The sequence below is a fragment of the Oryctolagus cuniculus genome, chromosome 4, assembly GCF_964237555.1.
Source record: "Oryctolagus cuniculus chromosome 4, mOryCun1.1, whole genome shotgun sequence".
Lineage (NCBI taxonomy): Eukaryota > Metazoa > Chordata > Mammalia > Lagomorpha > Leporidae > Oryctolagus > Oryctolagus cuniculus.
In genome coordinates, this window is record NC_091435.1 from 92387378 (window position 1) to 92403531 (window position 16154).

Sequence of the window (16154 nt, forward strand, 5' to 3'; positions counted from 1 at the left end):
AGCATCTACTGGGAATGGAGGTAGGACGTTAGCTTGGGGCAGCTGGCCAGGGACAAGTGGTAAGGTGCTAGGAGACACTGAGAAGTCCCCAAGGTTGCAGCACTTTTATCTCTGATTTGCTGCAGTCTGATGAGACCTACAAGGGTGATAGGTGACTGCCTGGATCCATGGGCTGGGAGCATCAGTGCTCCAGGAAGCCGTATCATGAGTCAGTGGTGCTTGCCAGGTTAGGAAAAACCCAGAGCTGGGAATCAGGAGACGCCGGCTGACAGTCTTGCCACTGACTCATGGGATAAATTCCAACAAGTCAGTCAGGTCTCTTCTGTAGGTCTCAGTTCCTTCCTCCATGTGATGAGAAGGGTAGATGGGACGGTTTGCATGGACTTCAGCTGTGATGTGCATGTCTCTGGGACTCCCAGCCAGCAGGAAACAGGGGACTGCAGCAGGTAGACCCCTGTGGGGGTCTTCAACTCCACAGACCCTGAGAAGGGTTTCTCTACAGAGAAGAGATCCCTAAGGGTAGAGAACGAGGACACCTCATCGGTCAGGACTCTTTCATTTGTAAAGTACAGAAACCCAGCAAGACAGCTCGAGGAGCAAAGCAGAGACATAGAGTTTATAGTTTCTGGGAACTGAAAAGGCCATACCAAAAGGCTTCTGGTGCGCTACATTAAAGGACTCAAATACCAGGGCACACGGTCTCTCACTCCCCACCACCACCACCATCTCTTGGCACTTTCTTTGTGTTTGTAGCACCATTCTCAGCAGACTGTCTGTAAACTACTCATTGTGAGAGCTGAGCTTACAGTCAACAGTACAGCAACCCAGCAGAGAATGATTTTCCCTTTTTCCAATGTTCCTAAGATCTCACCAGCCTAGCCAAGGTCACATGCCCAACTCTGAGCAAGTGCTGTGACCAGAAGAAGTGCACTCCTATCCCTGAGCCCAGAGGTGAGGTCAGAGCAACTCTGCCTGCACAGACTAAAGGAATGGGGCAGGGCTGGGGGGTGGGGTGTGCAGACCCCAAAGCAAATCAGGGTGCTGTTGATGTGGGCCTGGGACCTTAATTTTCAATCCAGGTTCTTGCCCCTACAAAGACAAGAATTCCAAGTGGAAGCAGACATACATACATACACATGGTGCACAAGTGAGAACAGGATGTATTCAAAAGTGTGAGAGTGAAGGTGCATTCACACGTCAGAGTGCACTGTCCCACACAAAGAACTACCCCTCATGAGTGGCCAGAGAGCTGTTTAAAGACAGAGAGAACAAAAAGCCTGACTACCACCCCAACCACGGTCAGAGGGAAAATCCAGACCCCCCCACTCTTTTATGAAGTAGGGGTGCTGCCTTAAATGAGTAAGCAAGCAGGTGGGGTCTTGGAAGCCTGAAGTCATCTGGGATTTTTACGGCACCTCCATGTGGAGTTTAATGCCCATGTGGCCATCATGGCGTCTCTCTCCGGGTCCTGGGAAGTGGATGTTTTAGACTGATGGCAAACAAATAACATTAGACTGCAAGGCCGGCAAGAAATCCAGATCACCTAGGCCTGCCTAGCTGCCTGCCTATTCACACCATAACACTTATTAGAAAGGGCAAGGAATGCTGGGAGATCAAATATCACAGATGCTCCTAACAGGGTGATGGATGATGAACTGGCAGCCCAGCAGTGGGAGCCAGGTGTGACCTCTCCCGTCCTCCCTTGGCTGCAGAGTGTGGTCTCCCCAAGTTCTCCCGCACGCTGATGGCCAGGATCTTCAATGGACGCCCAGTGCAGACTGGCACGGCTCCCTGGATCGCCATGCTGTCCCACCTGAATGAGCAACCCTTCTGTGGGGGCTCCCTTCTAGGTAAGCAGACGGTGGAGGGGCTTGGGGACCCAGGTTGAGGCTAAGGTAGAAGCTAGGGGACACAGCACTCTTCCTGGGGACTGACCCAGGGTTTTCCACTGAGAATTCCTGTCCATCGCAGGATCCTGGACTGGAAGTCCCGTGAGGTACAAAGAGCCCTTAGCTGGAACCAGGAGACACGTGGTCCTATTCCCGCAATGAACACCCTCTGTCCTGGTGGGTGTCAGCACCAGGAAGCACTGAGTTGGGGAGGCTGCCTCTCCAACCTGAATTACAGCACAGGGCATGGGCCCATGGCCCCAGAGCAGGGTGGGCCAGTGCCGTAAGATCAAGAACCAGGAAACCCACTGCTGGGAAGTCAGGAAAGGCAGATTCACAAGGCCTTGAGTGGCATCTTAGGAACGTGGGTCTCCTCCTGAATGCGCTGCAGGTTTATGAGCGCATACTGGGAAGTCCCCCCAGAGGCAGCGCCGATTTAAGGAGTGACTCAGTGAGGTGGTGCCTGTAAGAGCCACACAGTGAGAAGAGGGCATGAGCGATGGAAATGAGGAGGCACAGGGAGAGAACGATTTCAACTCTGTGATGCACTGCTTCTTGCTGGGATGGGAGCAAGGGTGCAGCAGTGGACGTCCGGTTTGGGTGACCTAAGGTCTGTTGCAGTGTGGAGTCCCAGGCCTGATCCCATCTCAGAGGAAGGCCTTGGTGGCTCCTCCTCCATTTGGGAGCCCCTAGGCTGCAGCCATGCACTCAGTCTCACCCCTTCCAGATCACAGACGGCGTGGACAGCTCCTCGGAGAGGCAGCCACCAGGGATATGAGAAAGCGCAACAGGGATAAGTGAAAACAGCCTCTGAGGAGCTGATCTTGATACTCCCACAAGCACAACGATGCATGCTCTCACTTGATAGGGCCTCCCAAAGCAGCAAGGGCTGGGGCCCGATGCAGTGGCACAGTGGGTTAAGCCTTTGCCTGCAACGCTGGCCTCCCATATGGGCACCAGTTCAAGACCTGGCTGCTCCACTTCCCATCCAGCTCCCTGCTAATGCACCTGGGAAAGCAGTGGAAGATGGTCCAAGTTCTTGGGCCCCTGCACCCACGTGGGAGACGTGGAAGAAGCTCCTGGCTTCAGCCTGGTCTAGCCCTGGCTGTTGCGGCCATTTGGAGAGTGAACTAGTGGATGGAAGATCTCTCTCTCTCTCTCTCTCCTCCTCTCTTTGAAATATTTTTTTTTAAAATAAGTCTTACAAAAAGCAGCAGTGGCAGCAAGGGCTGTGAAAGAGAGCTAGGGTAGGCCGATGAGCCGAGGGTGGTCCGGGGGCACATGGCAGGGAGAGGACTGGGAAAGAAAAGGGGAGGGAGCTCAACAGAGGAAGGCACAGACAGACGGCAGAGGACAGACCCAGAACTTGAGACAGGCTTCTGTCTCACTGGAGAGAGAAAAAGAAAACAGAATAGTGACACTTAGGGTCAGGCAGGAGACACCCTAGAGAGAGGAGAACGAGGAAAGACAGGAGGGGGCGCTGGAGCCGGATGCAGCACCGCGCCTGAGGGAAGCAGAGAGGCAGCGCAGTGAGGTGGAGCCAACCGCAGGGGGCGCTGCTTCCTCAGACGCTTCCCCACGCCGTCAGACGCCATGTAAAACAGAGGGATTCCGTGCCCACTGGTGCAAGAATGCTATTCCTTTTCTTAACCTTGTGTTTGTTAGGTTCAAAAAGGTTCTGCATGCATTGGTGTCTGTCGCCTGCTCGTTCTCTGTGACTTAGGTTTGAACGATGCTTGAAGTTCACTTCTCTGCTCTCAGCCAAGCTAAAAGCTGCCTCGCCCCGGCCCTCCCTAACAGTTCTCCTGGCCTACAGCCTCTTTCCTTCCCTGTGGCTCAGAGGAGGGTGGAGGATCCAGGAGGGAGGCCGAGGGATAGAGGCTGGACAGAGCTGGGCAGCGAACCCCGGGGTTCATCTGAACAGCCCGGAGCCCTGCTCTGAGCCAGGCGTTCCTAACCCGGGTACCTCAGCCCCCCGATCCACCTGGAAACATCTTGCCGAGAGACCCCAGACCTGGTGGGGGTCAAAATGCCAGCGTGGGAAAGGATGTGGCCTACATGGAACTCTGCATAGCCCCTCCTGAGAGAGCCAAGGAAGCCCGCAACCTGCTCCAGCAAAGCACCTCTGCCCTTAACTCTGAATGCGACCTGAGAGCCTGCACTGCCACCTCCCACGTCAGTCTTTCCCCAGGCTCGTCTTGGGGATACCTATGGGTTCCTCTGCTTACAGGCTTGCCCTCTGCTCTCCTGAAGGGTGACCAAGAAGCCTGCCCTTGTATTACAGCGAAAGGCAGGGAGTGCCCAGCCAGGGGCAGAAGACAGCAGAGACACGGCGTGCGCTGGGCTGACTGCCGGGAGGCCTGCCCTCACCCCGCCTGTAACCTACCGGGGACCCCTGGCTGCTCTGCTTTCCTCCAGGCCTCGGGGTTCACGTTAATCACTACGAGGTGGCTCCCAACACGGGTGGCAGCAGAATCGCCTGGGGGAATGTTCCAGACCCGCCTGCCTGCCCTGCCCACTCTCCGATTTCTTCTTTCCATCCCCCCCGTGCATGCGAGGGCGCAGCCAGTGCTGCTCACCACTCACCGTTCCGCTCAGAGCTTCTTGGCCGCTGCCGGGCACGGGCACGGGGACTGTGTGGGGGACTTTGAATTTGAGAGTGGATTCTGATCTCGTGGGGTGAAGTGCATCCTGAGAGCCTGCCTCTCTGAGAAGCTCCTGTGCAGGGTGCTGCGCTGGCCCAGGGACCACACTTCACAGAGCCGGGCCTGAGAGGCAGCCAGAACCACACAGCAGGTCTGTGGGCCTCCCCTGGTCCGTCTGCTCCTTACCAACTCCCTGGGCTCCAGGGAGCCCTGAAACTGTCTTTCAAACCCTCAATGCTGGCCCCAGTTCAAATAGGGAGTTGTAGTCACAGTTTGACACCTGTGTCTTCTACTGTGTCTTCAGGTTAGAATCATGTAAGAGCAGTGGAGAAAGGTGTGGCACTCACAGGTCTCGGGGACACCCCAGGGCAGTTGAAGGATCCTCAGCTGGAGACATTGAGGGGCAGGATGGGGCAGGGCTGGGCAGAGCAGCGTGCGTGCCCACACTCTCTTCCACAGGCTCCCGCTGGGTCGTGACCGCCGCTCACTGCCTCCACCAGTCGCTGGATCCCAAGGACTCCACCCTGCGCCACGAAGACCTGATCAACCCCTCTGACTTCAAAGTCATCGTGGGTGAGTGAAGGGCAAGCCGATTCCCTGGGAAAGACACATGGCCGCACTCTCTCTTGCCAGGGCAGGATGCCTGGGGCGAAGGTCAAGGGCCTCAGCCAGGTCCCAGGCTCTGGCGGTGTGGCCATGGGCAGGCCACAGAGGTCTAGGCTTCAGTTTCCACAAGGATGAAATAAAGAGTCCGGTCTAGGTCACTTCCATGGACACTTCAGGCCTCGATGAGCCCATGGCTCTGAACGTCTCACACAGATACGGCTCAGACCTTCCCTCTCCTGTACAAAGTCAAGGCCACAGCTGATTCAGGTCAGTTCCTCACTTGTTTAGCCACTGCCACCGAGCCTGGATCTCAGGGCGCAGTGCAGCAAAGACCTAGCCCCTGCCCTCCAGGAGCTTGCAGTGTGACAAAGGAAGGAGACGTAAGCACGTAGATTTCTACTGCAAAGCAGGAAGCAGGCAGGCTGTAAGAGGGACAGGCAAGGGAAGGCAGAGGAAGGTGGCCCAAGACCTTGATCCCCTGCCACCCACGTGGGAGCTCCTGGCTTGTGCCTGGCTTAGGCCTGGCCATGTGGTCACTTGAGGACTGAAGCAGTGGTTGGAAGATCTCTTCCTCTCTCTCTCTCCCTCTCTGCCTCAAATAAATAATCTTTTATAGAGGAAGGAGGGAGGGAGGGAGGGAAAGAGAGAGGGAGGGAGGGGAGAGAGAGAGAGAGAGAGGGAGAGAGAGTCAAAGTGCCCAGGGCAAGGCTTCATTGGCTCTTCTTTATGGAAGAGCCAGTGCCTGCTCCAGCGCCGTATGGATGCTACATATGGCCACAGCCCCGAGAAGGATCCTTCTAAGATGACGGGTTCGGCTCATGGAGAACAGCAGCTGGGAAGCCAGGAGACCATGGGGAGCTGCAGGTCAGGTGGGATGGCTGGGACACGTGGAAGGACTAAGGCAGGGTGCATGGGCTCAGGGGACTGGGGACTGACAAGGAACAGAGTAGGACCTGACACCCCGTGCGCCTTCTCCCCGCCAGGCAAGCACTGGAGGCTCCGGTCAGATGAAAATGAACAGCGGCTCCGCGTCAAGCGCGTCATCCCCCACCCCCAGTACAAACCCAGCACCTTTGAGAACGATGTGGCTCTGCTGGAGCTGCTGGCAGGCCCGACGCTGAACCACTTCGTGATGCCCATCTGCCTGCCCGAGGAGCCCCCAGCAGAAGGTACCCACCCCCCCGTCCCTGAGCCGGCCTCTGCAGAGCCGCAGGTGCACCGGCAGGCAGTCTGCTGCAGCACTGATATAACTGGGTCGATCGCGTCTGCGGGATTCCCCAGCCGCCTCCTTTCAACAGCTAGGCCAGAACTGGTTCCCAGGTAGGAAACCAGGCAGGCCTAAGAGCGCACATAGGAAAGCAACAATCAGGCTGGTTAGCAGCTCAGAGCATCTCGCGGAGGGTACTGGCAGGGTGGACAAGTTGAAGGAGAAAGCTGAGATATGGAGACAGCACCTACAGGAGGGAGCAAAGGGAAGAGGCCGGGGTAATAGAACAAAAGGCCCAGTGGAGCCAGAACTTGGGTTTCTACAAAGAGGTTGATATATTAACAAAGACAGCTGGAGCCAGCTGCCCGAGCAAGCGCGCTGTCAACGGTAGCAGTAGGTCTTTGGGTGTCCTGTTTTCAGGAAACTAGCAAGCAAAGCAGGCCTTCCAGCTCCCAGTCTTAGCCCCCAGGCCCCAAAGCAGAGCAGAAAGGGAAGGCTGGGCTGAGGGCCAATAGCCTGACAAGCAGTACAGGTTCAAGTCTCAGTGCTGCCATTTCCTAGTTGGGTGACAGTGAGGGAGTCATCTGACGTCATTATGCCTCGATCCCCTTCCCTCTCGGCTGGAGGGAATACCCTATGGGGTTGTTAGCCCACGTGAGAGTTACATGAGATGATGCAAGGGGTCCTCCGAAAGTCCATGGGAAATCTCTTCTCTTCATTCCTTTTGATCCCTGATGTTTTGGCATTGCCCTCGTACATTTAGATGTGTCCAACAAAAAGAGCCCAACCCATAGGAGTTGGCTTCCTTTTCATTCTAAATTCATAGGTCACTTCCTTTGCTCAGAGATACGTATTTTTCAAAAAGGGAACATTGGTTAGGATGGAATCTGAGAAGCTTTTAGGAAAAGTGAGCCAATGGGCGAGGCAGAGGTAGAACTGCTCTGAGTCATTGGGCGCCATGTGCGTCCCATTCATTAACTGATGTGCTACTCATTAAAGCCTTGCAAGGTGACACTGCAGCCCCATTTTACAGCTGAGCAAACTGAGGCTAGGCAAAGTTAAGTGGCTCACCCAAGATAAAGCTTATAAGAACCAGATCTAGGGCTAGAGTCCAAGTCTTCTGACTTGGAGCCCAGTGTTGTTTTCAAATAAGAAAATAATTGCTCTACCTATGTTCAACCCATTTCCACACTGTCCCTAGATTTGCCAAGTTCATAGACTTCTGGAGGTCAGAACTGGAAGGGGCCTTAGAGAACCTCAAGACCAGTCTCTTTATCTTTGTAGATAGAGAACCTGAGGCTTACAAACTGGCGGAGAGCGGACAAGGCTGGCTTAAGACGACGTAGCACGTTGTTGACTTGCCTGGGCTTCTCCATTGATTTACAAGCATTCACTGAAACCTACCATGCAGCAGTGAGCAGACAACTTGTTCCCTGCTCATATGGAGCCAGATGCCATGCTACCCGTGTGCGGGAGAGAACAGAGCACCCAGTCAACAACCCAGGCCACAGGGCACAGAAACAAGGCCCCTCCCCTCTGCTCCAGGTTGCTTCCAGTCCAGCAGGCTCTCCCACCTTCCTCCCCACCTTGCTGCCTTTCTCTAAGAGGAAACCCAGCACTCCTGCCACAGACCAAGGATGGAGGGGCTGCAAGGTGCCGGCTTCTGAAAACCCCCCAGACAGCCTCCCCGTTCTCACAGTGTCTTCTGTCCTCCAGGAGCCATGGTCATCGTCAGCGGCTGGGGAAAGCAGTTCTTGCACAGATTCCCGGAGACGCTGATGGAGGTGAAGTTCAATTAGTAACCTGTAGACAGTGGCACTTTAGCCTGACATTGGACCTCGCTGCTCCAGGTTGCCCACTCAAGGAATCAGAGGCGTGGCCAAAGCTGTGTGTGTGTGTGTGTGTGTGTATGTGTGTGTGATAAGGGAGACACTGGGGCTCAGACTCACCTTCAAAGTTCACCTGAGCTCTGAACCCCAGAAAGCTTGATCTTGTTTTTTCTACATATCACAGGCTCTAATTCCACAACACTGCTCAATGTGCTCCGTAGCTTATGAAAGTCTACATTCATGGACATTCTCCCGAAAAAGAGCAGGTCTGGATATGCCAAAGGCTCCTATTCTTTTTTTTTTAACTTTTATTTAATGAATATAAATTTCCAAAGTATGATTTATGGATTACAATGGCTTCCCCCCATACCGTCCCTCCCACCCACAACCCTCCCCTTTCCCACTCCCTCTCCCCTTCCATTCACATCAAGATTCATTTTCGATTATCTTAATATACAGAAGATCAGCTTAGTATACATTGAGTAAGGATTTCAACAGTTTGCTCCCACACAGAAACATAAAGTGAAAAATAATAGATGATTTTTTTAAATGATGATGAAATCAGAGCAGACCTATTGTCATGTTTAATCCCAGTGAGAGTCAAGTTGGGAGTTGATAATTTCTTTTTTTTTTTTTTTTTTTTTTACAGAGGATCAGTTTAGTATACATTAAGTAAAGATTTCAACAGTTTGCACCCCCATAGAAACACAAAGTGAAATATATTGTTTGAGTACTCGTTATAGCATTAAATCTCAATGCACAGCACATTAAGGACAGAGATCCTACATGAGGAGTAAGTGCACAGTGACTCCTGTTGTTGACTTTACCAATTGACACTCCTGTTTATGGCATCAGTAATCTCCCTATGCTCCAGTCATGAGTTTCCAAGGCTATGGAAGCCCTCTGAGTTCTCCGAGTCTTATCTTGTTTAGACAAGGTCATAGTCAAAGTGGAGGTTCTCTCCTCCCTTCAGAGAAAGGTACCGCCTTCTTTGAAGACCTGTTCTTTCCACTGGGATCTCACTCACAGAGATCTTTTGCCAGAGTGTCTTGGCTTTCCATGCCTGAAATACTTTCATGGGCTTTTCAGCCAGATCCGAATGCCTTTAGGGCTGATTCTGAGGCCAGAGTGCTATTTAGGACATCTGCCATTCTATGAGTCTGCTGAGTATCTCACTTCCCATGTTGGATCACTCTCCCCTTTATTTATTCTATCGGTTAGTGTTAGCAGGTACTAGACTTGTTTATGTGCTCCCTTTGACTCTTAGTCCTTTCATTATGATCGATTGTGAACTGAAATTGATCACTTGGAATAGTGAGATGGCATTGGTGCATGCCACCTTGATGGGATTGAATTGGAATCCCCTGGTATGTTTCTAACTCTACCATTTGGGGCAAGTCAGCTTGAGTATGTCCCAAATTATACATCTCTTCCCTCTCTTATTCCTACTCTTATGTTTAACAGGGATCACATTTCAGTTAATTTTCAACACTTAAGAATAACTGTGTATTAATGACAGAATTAAACCAGTCATATTAAGTAGAACAGACAAAAAAACTACTAAGAGGGATAATGTATTAAGTTGTTCATTAACAGTCAGGGCTATGCTGATCAAGTCACCGTTTCCCATAGTGTCCATTTCACTTCAGGAAGTTTCCTTTTTGGTGTTCAGTCAGTTGCAAAGGCTTCTATTCTTGTGTCCACCGTGAGGACTACAGACCAAATTAGCCGAGATGCTTGCTGACCGCCGTCCCTGCAGCAATGAACCTGACTATTGCATTTGGAAGTCCACAGTCCTATTATTTTAGCAAAGAACTCTGTCCTAGGCATAAAGAGTCATGGCCCCATGTCCTACCAATTTACTGGGCGACCTGAGACAAGTCAGTCTGCCTTTCTAGACCACGGCATGTGATCTCAAGGTGCAAAGTCAGAGACAACATTCAATAGCCTGTAAGAGCCGGCTGGCTCAGCCAGCACCTGGTTCTCTGACTGGCGCTGTGGTTTCAAAATCCTTCAACACGTATTATCTTAATATACTCCCAAATTCCGCACGTGCCACAACCACTCAACCCTTCCGTCCTTAACTCCCAGGTGTTTACCAGGTGTCTGAAGTACCAGACACTGTTTTGGCTACTGGGTATGCTGAGGGTAGAGGATTGATCAGGTCTTTGGCCTCCCTGGACTTGGGACAGATGGGAATGAGTGCTGGGTGTAACAGGGTGCTGAAGGAGAAGCATGGGGTGCTCGGAACTTGACCTTGCCTCGGAGGTTCTGGCGAGCTCCCCAGAGGAGGTGATGCCCCCATGATACCTGAGCAATGCAAGAGGTTGGTTCCAGAGACGTCACCTCATGCCCAGCCGGGCCCGGCTTCCTCTCCACACTCCCCGAGGGAAGGGCCGGGATGGCCTCCGGCTCCCTGTCAGCAAGGGCCGGCAGAAGTTGTACATCTGGGCACCAGGTCCCTTTCGTTCTTGCTTGGGTTGAACGAGACTCGTATGTTCCCTCTTTTTATTCCAGACGGCTTCTCCAGCCTCAGGGCCACTAACAATTCCAAAACCTTACTTTCACAGAACAATTCATTGCCACAATTTTAAAAATTCCCTGAGTATCTCCTATGCTGCAAACAAAATAAGACGGAAATGGACAAGCCCGAGGGCCAGTGTCTGGTCATACTGTAGCGAAGGGGGACGCAAAGTGAGAGTTGACTGCAGAGCAACCAGCAAGAGCCCCTGGGGACCCAGCACTGTCCAGTGTTGGACATCACTTGTTCGTTGACATCACTTGTTCATTCACTTCCTCTGGGCACAGCTCCGCATGGTTACAATGTCATATTGTGTGACTGCCATTTTTCACACAAAGAAACAACCTTAGAGGTCTGAGAAATGGTGACCGAGCCACAAACCCAGATCCCATGGCCCCAGGCCTCAACAATGGGAGGGGGGTCACCAAGGTTGACCAGAGACTTCCTATACATTGTCATATTCAAAAGAATGCATGTGCTAGGTAAGTATGGTCACCTCCATTTTAGAGATGCGAAAATGGAGACCCCGCCCCGGGGCCACACGGCAGGTTCACAGTGGAGACTGTGTCAGAACATTGATCTCCTGGTTCTCCCAGTTACTGTATCCATCTGAGTGTGGGGGTGGGGAAGGAGCAGCCGGGAGCCTCAGCCAGGGGCAGGGATGATAACAGCTTTGTGTTCCAGATTGAAATCCCCATTGTCAATCACCACACCTGCCAGGAGGCCTACGCCCAGATACAGAAGAATGTGACCAAGGACATGATCTGTGCCGGCGAGAAGGAAGGTGAGAGGCTGGCATGGGACACACGGGGCTGGGGGTGGGGAGGGGGTTGTGTGGACACCGCCACCAGCCTTGGTTGATCTGGTCAGCCTGGGAGAGGGGAGGGAAACGGAGGAAGGTCGTGGGGAGGGCTGCTAAGGAATTTCCTCCGTCATCTCCTTCGGAGGCCTGATCTATCTCCTCAGACCCGGAGCTTTCTCAAGTCTCCTTGACAGCTGAGGAGCCCAGAGTTGGGTCAAATGGTCTGCTGCGCCCTCTAGTGCCCAAATCCCTGTACTACAAGTTAGCGGAATGAGACCTCCTTTGTAATGGGGTCCGCAAAAAAGGGGCATTTCACTTTGATCTGCATCCCTTTTTTATCCAGGGGGGAAGGATGCCTGTGCAGGCGACTCTGGAGGCCCCATGGTGACCCTGGATAGAGAAAGAGGCCAGTGGTACCTGGTGGGCACGGTGTCCTGGGGCGAGGACTGCGGGAAGAAGGAGCGCTACGGAGTGTATTCTGACATCTACCACAACAAGGACTGGATCCAGAGGGTCACTGGAGTGAAGAACTGAGCTCCGGCACCTGCCCGCTCTGCACAGCTCCCCGGGTGGCTTCCCCGCGTGTTTCTTCATCTGTAAGGGGAATGTCACCCTTTACCTACCTCCCGGACGCCTGCTGAGAACTACATTAATTAATATGCTCAGAGCGCTCCCGCAGTGCCTGGCATAAACTGAGGGCTCTGTAAATGCGTCTCCGCAGACAAAATTCCCCTATAAACCCCTGGGTGGTCCTTAGGGCAAGTAGTGACACATCCTCCCCCTCAGCCTCGCCCGCTGCCTTCGTCTGACCCTGGATGCTCTGGGCTTCCTGGCCACCGTGCAATTTTCCTAAGCCCAATCCCTGCCCTTCCCTCTAAGGAAGCAAAGGAGACACGGTGCAGAGTCTCCTGCCATGTTCCATGGCAGCGCAGTGATGGACATGAACTAGAGATGAAATTGTGAGTGCGCAGAAGCAGGGGAGGAGGGAGAGTGGGAGGGTGACTTAGGAAGTCAGACTCATGGTTCTGGAATCAGCTGTGCCCCCATTTCCCTGGGTGACCCTATGCAAGTCCTTTCCCCTGCCCTATCCCAGCTCCAAGGGCCCTCCCAGCTCTGATTATCTAGGGCACAATGAGACCATCTTCTCTCTAGTGAGAAGTAAGCACAAGGCAAAAATTCCACTAGGTTCAAGATTTGATGCAGACAAAATGCGGCACCCACCCCAGCCACCATGCCTGGCTCCCAGGGACATAGCCAGGAAAAGTGCTGGCCAAGGGATCCCTCCTTGTTCCTAGGCAGAGTGTCCGCTCTGGGACCCAGCCTTCTTTCCCTCCCTGCACAGGTGGGCCCTGGGGGGGGGGGGGGGGGGCGGGGGGATAGACCTCAGGCACTCACAGCCTCCCTTCTCACATCCATAGCTAGCCCCAGGCAGCCAATACTCTGCACCCCCTAGCCATGCGAGGCTGTGAATGCCCCCCCCACACACACACACAGAATGCCTCTCCCATCCAAGGGTCACCTCCTCTCTCAGGAAGCTTCTAGGGAACCCATCCCCTCCAGAGCTCCAAGCTAGAAGGTGTTAAAGGAGCAGAAGCCCCAGTGCCCATCTGCATGGAAGACTTGAGGGCTTGTTCTGACTGCAGCTGCTGGAGTCTCCTATGGAAAGAGGAAGGCTCTGGGGGAAGAGAGCCTATGGGCGTAGTAAGCCCTAGGCTGGACACTCAGGTGATTCAGCGCATGCCTGTAGTTCCCTGATCCAGTCCGTCTACCTCTCTGTGCTCTGCTGCCTATTCTGTAAAGCAAAGATGACGATGTGACTCAGCTTCAACAGACACTCACCGTGCAAGCTGGAGCTCTTTGTTCAATGCCAAAGAATTGGGATGCAAAGTTTCCCACTTGCCTGAAGCATCCCAAGACACCACAGCTTCCCATTCAGCTGCTAGGCTTGGGTGCCCTGCATGCTCCAGGCTGTGCTGATGACCTCAGGGACCATGAACATGGGGAGAGCATGCATCACACGCCCCCAGCAGCTCCTTGTGGGGGGTGTGACACATACCTATGTGACTACCTGCTAAGAGGATGAGCCCCCACTGACTGCTATGGAGGGAGAAGGAAGGCCGTTCTGGTATGGAGGTGCTGGAGGTGGGATAACCAGGAAGGCTTCCTGGAGGAGATGGTGCAGGAGCAGAGCCTAGAGGAGGAGGGGCATTTCCAGAGCTAGGATGGAGAAGAGCTGTCCAGATGGGGAGAGAACAGGAATCAGCGTCCACTCAAGCTGTCCTCAGAACCTACCATCTCTGCCCACAGAGTGGAGTAGACCCTGCGGACCAGAGCGCATACCTGCAACAGTCTCTCATCTTAGGGCCAGATCACCAAACAGGACTTGGAACCTTCTCAGGCTGTGAGTGCAGACACTGACCTCTGGCTGGCCTGGTTCACCCTGCTGATTCCCCCACCTGCAACTCCATCCCGATTCTGAAAAAAACTCTATATGGCTTTGGAACCTGTTTCCCCTTGATCCAAAGCCACGTGGTACAGGTCCCAACTCTTCTACTGCTGTTAAGGTCCAGGACACCCAAATCTCTCCCAGCATCGGAGAAGCAGAGGGCCAGAGTGCCCACTACAACTGCCTTCTCTAACTCCAGGGCCTCATTCTTGAATATTCCTGGGAATGAGAAACTCACTACCTCCACATGTAGCCCATTCCAATTTTAAAAGACCTGCCTCCAAAAAGGTTCTCTCTTCTCTGCAACCCAAATCGACCTCCCTGTATAACAAAAGTGATGGTTTCTGACCATGAATGGTGTTGTTAGCAGTAATGCTCATGCCCGGATCTCATTAGCAACAGAAGTTGTGCTTATGGGAAAGTACACATTTGTTCCAATAAACATCTGCATTGAGTCAAAGTGCCTCGTTTGGCCTCTGTGTTTCTCATACCCTGGTGAGTTGTTTTCATTTTTTAACATTGGCCCTATTTGATCAGGATCATTGTACCATGAACAGAAAGAGAGACTATGATGGGAAGATGAATTTAAGGCATGTTTTAGCTTTTTCAGATCAGTTGTGTTTGAACACCCCATCTTACTGTTCCTATAAGTTACCAAAATATTCTAGAATGCCAATGTTTTAGCACCCAAATTTCATTTCTTCATTGCCAAACACATTCTGAATAGCACACACACACACACACACATATATAGTTTTTATACCCACGTATATCCAATATTTGACTCAGGAGCTAACAGCCCCTTGCCTATGGGTGGCCTGCTCTGGGTTGGAGCCTCTACTTTCTTTGTGCCATGAGCTAATCCTATTCACTGAGGACAGGGGGCCAGGAATCAGAGGAACTCCAGTCTTTCAGGTAAAAGGTAGGCAAGAGTCAGAGGGGGAAATCTAGACGGCCCTGGTGCAGCATAGGTTCACTCCTTTGTTCATTTATTTTTTTCGATCTATAAACTGGCAGAGTAACATTTGTCCTACTCCCATCTGAAGTCATTGAATCAGATGAATTAGCAGATGGGACAAACACCTCTGACACTGTAAACGTAGCTCAAATATAAGAAGTTCCATCAGAAATAACAGTCCCTGCGATTTTGAGCGCTTACTGTCTGGGTGAGACTGCACTAAGCTCTTACACCTGTTCTTTTGATATTACCCTCACAGCAGCCCATAATAAAAGGACTAGTACAGCTTCCACTTTACAGGTGAAAAATTGAAGCACAGTGAGATTAAAAATGTGACCCAGCCTAGAAGCAGCAACACAGCAGCAGCCACGAGCACACCCAGCTCCCAGATCTTAGCTCAGGCATTAGTCTGCTTTATGTTACTATAACAAAATGCCCCATGCTGCATGCCTTGTAAGGAAAAGCTGTTTATTTAACTCATAGCTCTTGAGGTTCAAGGGCATGACACCGGCACTGGCTTGCCTTTGGTGAGGACATAGTGGCAAATGAGCTTACGGCAGGGTCATATGTGTGAAGGAGAAATCAGGAGGTACAGGAAGCCAGAGTATCTGGGGCCCCCTGAAAGCCACCTTAATCCATGCCGAGAGCACAGCCCCCAGTGGCCTAACAGTCTCCCACTAGGCTCTGCCTCTTACAGGTCCTCCACCTCTGAATGTTGCCACACAGGGAGAGGCGGGACAAGCTTCCAACACACAGACCTCCGGGGAACACACTTAGCCCATATTCAAACCATAGTAGTATCTAATGTCATTCTCCAATAAAAATAACAAGGACTGCTTGAGGAAGTGGCTGCTTCTGGGGCTAGGGCAAGAAATTTACAAGATGAGCCTGGAGAATCTTGCAGTACCAGGAAGAAGTAAGAGGGTACCCCAAGAACCTCCCAGCGTTAGAGCTATGTCCAGGAGACACAAGAGCCAACTAGAAGAGTTCCACGGCCAAAGTTAGGATGATTTGAGTAAGAAAGCACACAAAATAGTACTGGATAATAACCCAAAAGCATACAATAGATACTAGGGGTATATATGTCTATGAATAAATGATTGAATAAATAAAAAAACTGAGAGAGGAGACAAATCTCCCATGAAGAAAAATGGCAAATAATTTATTTAAATGCACTGCCTTCAAGGAGGTGGAACATAATTCTGTCTTTTAAATGTTGGCAGCACAGAGGGACTTCCTTCAAAAAAGTAC

At 52.1% G+C, this 16154-nt stretch overlaps 1 protein-coding gene across 2 annotated transcripts in view; it reads left to right on the forward strand.

Moving 5' to 3' along the window:
* Positions 1-12195, forward strand: part of MASP1 (MBL associated serine protease 1) — a 70237-nt gene extending 58042 nt beyond the window's left edge. For both annotated transcript variants that reach the window (XM_070073181.1, XM_008266638.4), the window contains 6 exons: positions 1713-1850; positions 4994-5107; positions 6124-6309; positions 8064-8131; positions 11382-11481; positions 11843-12195. In XM_070073181.1, coding sequence (XP_069929282.1) covers positions 1713-1850; positions 4994-5107; positions 6124-6309; positions 8064-8131; positions 11382-11481; positions 11843-12033 — 797 coding nt within the window. In that variant the 3' untranslated portion in view covers positions 12034-12195. The remainder of the gene's footprint in view (positions 1-1712; positions 1851-4993; positions 5108-6123; positions 6310-8063; positions 8132-11381; positions 11482-11842) is intronic.
* Positions 12196-16154: the final 3959 nt, after the last annotated feature.